Source organism: Lotus japonicus, chromosome 1 (genome assembly GCF_012489685.1).
Source record: "Lotus japonicus ecotype B-129 chromosome 1, LjGifu_v1.2".
Classification (NCBI taxonomy): domain Eukaryota; kingdom Viridiplantae; phylum Streptophyta; class Magnoliopsida; order Fabales; family Fabaceae; genus Lotus; species Lotus japonicus.
The window spans coordinates 8451365-8459973 of record NC_080041.1 but is presented as its reverse complement, the minus strand read 5'-3'; the positions used below and the strand labels follow the sequence as shown (position 1 = coordinate 8459973).

Below are 8609 nucleotides of genomic sequence, written 5' to 3'. Positions count from 1 at the left end.
CTTTTGTATGATTCTTACGCTTGTGTTTAGATACCAACTGAGTTCATGTGAAAACATATTCATCTCAATCCACGAGTCTAGTTCACTTTTTGCTTCCAAGGGAACACCAATGTCAGTTAACATTGGCGCCAACAGTATTCAAACATAATGGTAGGTAAAGATGGAAGAACTAGTTTAATTAATCTTGACTGTGAGACCGAAGCAATGCTTTGTGATTTCATCAAGCATCTTGAGTGTGAGTATGGGTTTCTCTGATGCAGTTATAATGGCTTATATCAGTCAAGTGAAATACTTGATACTGTGGATGCAAGTGCAAGTGAGTGTTGGGTTTGTTACCTTTGTGATGGTGTTTATGTAATCCACTACGAAAGATCCAACACAAAGAAATCTTATATATACCAATAAGGAATGCAAATGGGAGGGTGTTCTGTTCCGTTCTCTTCCGTTCACCCTTTTTCAAGGAACCAAAATGTCCTGTTCTAGGAGCCTTTTGTTCCGTTCCGTTCCATCTAAAAACCATGACAAACACATAACATAACACATATGTCCCGTTCCGTTCCGTTTCAACCTATCTACCAAACGCTTTAATTTTGACTCCATATTTTATTTATTTATTTATGACTATTAATAATCATTATAAGTTAAGGTGTAATTAGTAAAAACATAATTAATGTTTTATTGAAATTTGATAAATAGGAACAAAAATCTTTTAAAATTGTGACAGAAAAAAAGGAATGGAGGAAGTCAAAGATTGTGCTCACAACCTTATATTTATATATTTATTTTGTTGATGAAGAAATCTCAATTGGGCTGAAATTTAGATACAAGCATTCAATCATTTGTAAGCTAATTGATAAAGAGGGATTTTGCTTTTCTAGAAGAATTTTTTCATACCAAAAGCTAGTGTTAGATCAATTTTTGAGTAACCCAAATCAATTTTCAGCTCAAGGTTTAAACTTAACATTGACGATACCAAAAACTTGACATTGATCACCACCTCCATTAACAATGAGGTTGGAAGTTTGATCCTCGTCCCGGGAATGAAACACATTTCATGGTCAGCCGTTTACCATTTGGTGCAAGTATCCGCAACAAGGTAGTTTAGTCATTGTTATCAGCAGTGAATATCGTGTTCTAAATAAAAAAGATGTCTACTCTAGCAGATAGATATGCCTACAAATTGCAACTTATAGTTCAATTATTTTTGTAAAACATGTTCCGAGACAAAGTTATAAATTATATTGATTAGTTATTCAACGTTTATCCACACTACATTAAAATTATAACCCCCATAATAGCCAGTTTATTACCAAGAAAAACACTTAAGAATTCATGTTGGAAACAACATGAGCAGAGAAACCAGAGACCGGATGTGAGCATATTGTTAAAATGTTCCCAGCGTGCGACTCTCCTAGGGTTTGGGAAAAAGAGTCAACGTCTAGGGTTTAACACCAAAGTTGACGGCGGCGGTCAAGAATCACGACGGCAGTCAGCGAACCAGGAGTGTGTGGAGCGAGCGACGACGTACGGGGAGATTACTACTCTTATTAGACTGTGACCCCGCGGTCTGTCTTGTTGTTTCCTGTCAAACGGTGTGCATAAGTCCTTGCTATTTCAAGCATCACTACTTCTGCCACGTGCGATTATGGAAAGGCTGCATGATATCATCCTGGAAGGGGATGAAACAGAGGTGTTGGACGTGGGGGCACTGGAGGTGGAGCCGGCGCTGGAGGACGACGTGTGGCTACTCGGGAAGGTTCTAACCAAGGCAAGGGTAAGCGCTGGCCCTTTCCGGGCAGCGCTGCAACCATTGTGGCAGTCGCGAAACTGTGAAGAGATCCGGCAGGTGGGCGCTAACCTGTTCTCATTCAGATTCAAAAAGACTAAAGATAGGGACCTTGTCCTTAAATCTGGACCGTGGTTCTTTGATCGCCACATGTTGGCGCTGAATGTGTTTGACGTGAATGTCAATCCCGTGGATATACCGATGACCCAGATACCCTTCTGGGTACAAGTTCACGGTCTCCCTTACACATTTCGGACTGAGAAGGTTGCTCGCTCTCTTGCTGGAAATTTTGCTGGCTTCCTGGATTGGGATCGGAGGCGCAGCGGAGAATGTCTTAGAATCCGAGTGTGGGTGAGCCTTGATCAACCACTGAGGAAAGGGAAACTGGTAGCCGCAGGGGGGAAGCCACCTTACACGGCTGTTTTTAAATATGAAAAGCTTCACAACTTCTGCTTCAGGTGTGGTCGCCTAGACCACTTGGATAACGATTGCATGCTTGCGGGCGTGGGTGAGGGTGGGCAACAGAGGTTTGGGGCGTGGATGAGGGCACGCACACCGGCTGGCCAACGCGAAGGTGGCGGAAATAATGACAATAGGTACCGTGGTGGTGGGAATTCAAATCATGGAGGAAGGGAACGTGATCATCACCAACTGGCAAGGAACCCGAGAGAGAATGGGAATAATGTGAACCAGAACGTGAAAGACAAGGCAGAAGGAGGAAAAAACAAAGGGAAGTCACCAATTGAGGAGTTAGAGGATGAGTTCCTAGATGACCTGATTGAACATGAGGTGGCACCAAATGATTCTGAGTTCAACACAAAGATTATGAAGGAGGCAGAAGACTTTTTGAATGAGACAGAGAACGTGAAGACAAGGATGGGTGGTATTCATATTGGGGGTGCCTCTCATGGTTACAATAATGATCAGTACAGTAGGAAGCGGCCAAGTGGTTCCTCTTCAACACAAGGCGGCACAAAATCAAGCATCTCACCTCCCTTGAAGAGACTTAATACTGATAGTGGATTGGGCTCGGCGGCGGCTGCGGGACAGCCCCGCCAACCTCAATGAGATTCTTGTCATGGAACTGTCGTGGGCTTGGGAACATAGAGGCAGTACGGGCTTTGCGTAAGCTCATCCACTCAGAAGCTCCCGATCTGGTGTTCTTGATGGAGACAAAATTGTACAATTCAGAGATGTTGACCCACAGAGGGATGAGTGGGCTTGGTAACATTTTTCCAGTTCAGTGTGCGGGTAGGGGGAGATCCCGAGCGGGGGTCTTTGTCTACTCTGGAAGAATGAGGTTGATGTAACTATTGTGAATGCCTCGTTGCATCATATTCTTTTTACGGTGGTCCACCAGGACTATCCGTCTGCTGTTATGCAGGTTTTAGCTGTGTATGGCTTCCCGGAGACTCAAGATAAAGTCAGAACCTGGGCTTTAATCCGTCGCTACAAGCCGGATTCTAACACTCCGTGGCTATGCATTGGCGATTTTAATGACATACTTTCCCCGGCTGACAAGCTTGGAGGTGATCCTCCCAACTTTGACCAGTTGCAGGTGGCAACCCAAGCTTGTACAGATTGTGGGCTTTCTAGGGTGGATGGTAGAGGGAACTCTTTCACTTGGACTAATAATCGAACCCAACCGGCAACGATTGAGGAACGATTAGATTATGCCCTGGTGAATGAGGCGTGGCAAGAGTTATGGCAGGTGTCATCGGTTTTCCATTTAATCCGACACCAATCGGATCATAGTCCGATTGTTCTCCAGTGTGGAAGACGCAGACAAGATTTCAGAAGGCAAAGGGTTAATCTCTTTCGTTTTGAAGAGGTATGGTTGCAGAGTGGTGATGATTGTGCGGAGATTGTCACGGAGGCATGGGGCGATACAGAATTAACGCTTACTGACAGAATTGCAGGTCTAGGTCAAGCTCTTGATACTTGGGGGAAGGCTAAGTATGGCGATCTCCCTAAACGGATTGCTGAGACAAGGGCCTTGTTGCAACGCCTACAACGGAGCCCTCATACAGATCAGATCCATTTGGCAATCGGAGATGCGGAAAAGGAGTTGGATGAGCTTCTAAAGCAAGAAGAGATCCGTTGGGGACAACGGTCAAGGGCGAACTGGCTCAAGCATGGTGACAGAAATACTAGTTTCTTCCATAAAAAAGCCTCCCAGTGGAAGAAGAGAAATTGTATTGAAGAAATTGTGGACGATAGAGGCACGAAGTACGCGAGGGAGGTTGATATTGCTAGAGTTCTGACGGATTACTTTGAGGACTTGTTCACGTCCTCTAATCCTACAGGAATAGAGGAGGTGGCTTCTTTGGTTGGTAACAGGGTGACTGATGCTCACAGGTCCGTGCTGTTGGACCCGTTCACAAAGGAGGACATTGAGGAAGCATTGTTTCAGATGCATCCGATAAAAGCGTCGGGGATAGATGGCTTTCCGGCACTGTTCTATCAAAAGTTTTGGCACATAGTGGGGGATGAGGTTGCTGCCTTTTGCCTTCAGGTGCTCAATGGAACGCTTTCACCAGCTATGATTAATCAAACACTTTTGGTGCTTATCCCTAAGGTTAAGAAGTCTGTGCATGCAAACCAATTTAGGCCTATTAGCCTTTGCAACGTGTTGTTTAAATTAATTACTAAGGTGCTGGCCAATAGGATGAAATTGATTCTGCCTGATCTCATTAGTGAAGCACAAAGTGCGTTTGTCCCGGGTCGCTTGATCACGGACAATGCTCTTATTGCCTATGAGTGCTTTCACTACATGAAGAAGAGGGTTACAGGTAAAAGAGGTATGATGGCTCTGAAGCTTGACATGTCCAAGGCTTATGACAGAGTCGAGTGGCCGTTTTTAAGGGCGGTGCTTGCTCATATGGGGTTCCCAGCAAGTTGGGTAACTCTTATTATGAATTGTATCATGACTGTTAGGTTCTCGATTATGCTTAATGGTAATCCACAACCGTATTTCGCACCCAAGAGGGGTTTGCGACAAGGTGACCCTTTGTCCCCTTATTTATTTATTCTTTGTGGTGAGGCTTTCTCTGCTTTGATTCAAAGATCCATAGCAGCCTCAACCTTGCATGGGATTAAAATTGCGAGAGGTGCACCAATAATTTCCCATCTTTTATTTGCAGATGACAGCATTCTATTTGCTCGGGCTTCTTTGGAGGAGGCAGAATGTGTACAAAACATTCTTGCAACCTACGAAAGAGCCTCTGGGCAGATGATAAACTTCGACAAGTCGATGCTTTCAGTTAGCCGCAATGTGCTGGAGAATTGTTTTCAAGATTTACAACAGATGTTGGGAGTAAAGGCAGTGGAAAGCTATGACAGGTACTTGGGTTTACCAACCATTATTGGAAGGTCTAAAACCCAAGTTTTCAGGTTTATTAAAGATAGAGTGTGGAAAAAGCTCAAAGGTTGGAAAGAAAAAACACTGTCGCGCGCAGGGAGAGAGGTGCTTATCAAGGCGGTGGCTCAGGCCATCCCATCATATGTAATGTCATGCTTTATATTACCTGATAGTTTGTGTCAGGAGATTGAGGGGATGATTGCTCGCTTCTTTTGGGGAGGGGATGCCTCCAAAAAGGGGCTTCATTGGTTGAACTGGGGAAAACTTTGCCGGCCCAAATTAGAAGGGGGTCTCGGCTTTAGAGGATTTAAATCCTTTAATTTAGCTTTAGTGGCAAAAAATTGGTGGCGGATTTACAGTAATCCGGAATCAATTCTAGCCCGAACTTACAAGGCTGTGTATTATCCGGCGACGTCCTTGATGCAGGCGAGGAAAGGATACCGCCCAAGCTATGCTTGGTCAAGTATTCAAAAAACGTCTTGGATGTTTGACGAGGGGTGTTGTTGGAGGGTAGGTGATGGCAAGAACGTGAGAATTTGGGAGGATAATTGGCTCCCAACTGGGCCCCCACTTAGCTACCGTCAGGATGTGGCTGCTGAACATAATCTCCGGCTTGTTGCGGATCTCTTACTGCCGTCTGGTAGAGGTTGGAATAAGGCTCTTATTGAATGGACTTTTTGCCCAGCAACAGCGGAAAGGATTATTTCCGTCCCTCTTCCTCTTCATCAAATGGAAGATGCTTTGTTTTGGGCTGCTGCACAAGATGGAATTTACTGCGCAAAATCAGGTTATCAATTTTTACAGGAAAAGGTGTCAAGGAGCTCTCCTTCATCTTCTAGTGCACCTACTTTGTCGGAAGCCCAGTGGTGTTTGTTTTGGAAATCTCCAGCGCTTCCTCGCTGTAAACAACTAGCTTGGAGAGTCTGGGTTGGAGCTGTACCAGTTAGACACTCTCTTCGCAGGCGGGGACTAGATATCGACCCGTGTTGCGCCATTTGTGGGGTCGAGGAAGAGACGCTGGACCACTTGTTCCTGCGTTGTGAGGTGGTGCGTGCGACGTGGTTTGGGACGGAACTTGGAGTGAGGATTGATGACGGAGTTTCATTCCATGCTTTCATGGGGCAGGTTCTGCAAACCCGTGATAAGGAGGTGGTGGCTGCGGTTCAAACAGTTTTATGTGCCATTTGGGAAGCTAGGAATAAGGTGGTGTTCGAGGGCTATGAATTCAGGTGGAGGAACGTGGTCTCGCGCTTCCAATCTCTAGTGTGCCCTTTTGATCCAGGAGCTGGTACAACAAGGGATGCAGGCGATCGTCGAGCGCACACAACCAGGTGGAGAAGACCACCACGGGGTCGCGTGAAGATGAACATTGATGCTGCAACAAATCAGAGCAAGATTGCAGGGTTTGGGTGTGTAGCAAGGGACTATAATGGTGATATTTTGGCTGCTGCATCTTTGTTTCCTACTGTGGTTCTCTCGGCTACTCTAGGAGAAGCTCTCAGCTTAAGGTGGGCAATGGTTTTGGCAACACAACTTGGCTTTAGGAGGGTGCAATTTGAAACTGATAGTTTATTGCTTCATCAGGCTTGGAAGAAAAGAAGAGGCTCATCTATTTTATTTACTGTTATTGCAGATTGTTTTAATTTAATGCATTTATTTGATTATGTAGACCTTAGTTTTGTTCGTAGAGAAGGAAATTCTGCGGCGGACTTTATGGCACGGAATGCTTCCTCTCTATCGAATGTGGTTTGGGTGGAGGAAGGTCCTCCGGGTTTAACTGCTATTTTGAACTCTGATGTATTGGCCTTTGTGCCTTCTTAATTTATGAATGATGTTCTGTTCAAAAAAAAGAGACAGATTTATTTTAGAGTCAGTCAATAAAAGGCCTTGGAATAAGAAAGTTATCTCCATTCAGCATCAAACATTTCTGATTCAATTTACCAAAAAAACAAACATTTCTGATTCCAGACAACTTCTCCCTTCACAAAAACTATTAAGAGCAACTTTTTCCAATGTGAAAAATATATTGTATTTCCAAACACCCACTAATTACATTTAGTGAGGAACCAAATGGTGAATCATGCCAGTCAAATCATGAATAGAGACCTTCCAAGACCAGATTTCTTACTATTTACAATGGAGAAAGCAATACAACCAAAATATTAAATAAAAAGCATGAAAAAGAATTTATCTTTTGAACTAACTATCATCTGTGTCAGAGGAACCTAGCTGGTGTCGACTCATCATTTTCATATTCAGAAGTTGAGCTAGCAGCATCAATCTCTTTCTTTGGAGATCAATTTGGACACGCTCAGCAGCTTCATTGCTGTAAGTTCAAAATCATGACTCCTATTTGAAGGTCTTAAGCCTTCTCTCTTAACAACATTATACACAATCCATTATGGATCCTTTCAAGCTGCAAATGATCACCTTCAGTTACCAGTATGCTAGACAGAGTGAATTTGACCTTTGAAATTCTCTCCCACAATGCAATTCCATGAAGGAATTCTTCTTGAAGCACTGAATTTGACAGTACTGGAAAAACCATGAGAAGTAGAAAGAAGCAGCTCTCTCACTATATCTTTTTAGTCTTCTCATATGATTGAGAATCGTCACACATTCATTGAGAGCAAGCTCAATTTCACAGTTTGCTTTTATGCATAAAGCTTCTCTCCCTTGGTTGGCTGCCTCCCCATATGAAGGGTTCTTTTGAGTACTGATGCAGGAGATAGTTCTTCCACTGTGTTTATTAATATAAACAAGCTAGTTAACCACTAACATCATCCTTAGTAAGTGATACAGGAATAAATTCCTAAACTTGTTGCAAAAATGTATTTATATAGAAAATTTGCCACTGATTTGAACCAGTAAAATGCATGCAGAACCAGTAGAATATTCAGAAAGTTCAAATTCAAGTTCAAATATACATCAACAAATCAATGAGTTCTGACAGATCAATATACATTACACGACACATAAAGCATGAATAAAGAACACACTCACTCAAATCATCAAAGTTTCCTACACTACTTAACCTACAAAACCTCAAAAACTTGCAGGTCCAACAAACATCATCAATCAAAATAATTCAAGTTCACATAAATACAGAAAAAAGATTGTAACAGGCCATACCATATTCATCAAACCCACACACAGTCAAAAATTGTAAACAATAAAAAACAAAAAATTAAAAATAGAGGATTGTAATATTTATCACACACCTCGACTGGGAGTTGGTCAGGGAATCCAGTCTCCAAAAGGAAGATCAACAACGTCTGATATGTATTAACCAAAAATAGAATAAAAAATAGCAGAGTACCCAAATTGGTGTTCAATTTCTCCCCCATTAGGCAAAATTACGCATGGCAGAATTCAACTTTGGGAACGTGCGCTATCATATAGCAAAATCAACAAACACTATCATATAGTAAGCAAAGCAAACAAATTCAAATTGTAGTTTTG

The 8609-nt window shown here is 42.9% G+C and overlaps 1 protein-coding gene across 1 annotated transcript; it reads left to right on the top strand.

Annotated features, from left to right (window-relative positions):
• The first annotated feature begins 2850 nt into the window (after nt 1-2850).
• Nucleotides 2851-6968, top strand: LOC130715852 (uncharacterized). The gene is made up of 2 exons (XM_057566029.1): nt 2851-3060; nt 3147-6968. The coding sequence occupies exons 1-2, from the start codon at nt 2851-2853 to the stop codon at nt 6966-6968; spliced, it is 4032 nt and encodes a 1343-aa protein (XP_057422012.1).
• The last annotated feature ends 1641 nt before the right edge of the window (nt 6969-8609 follow it).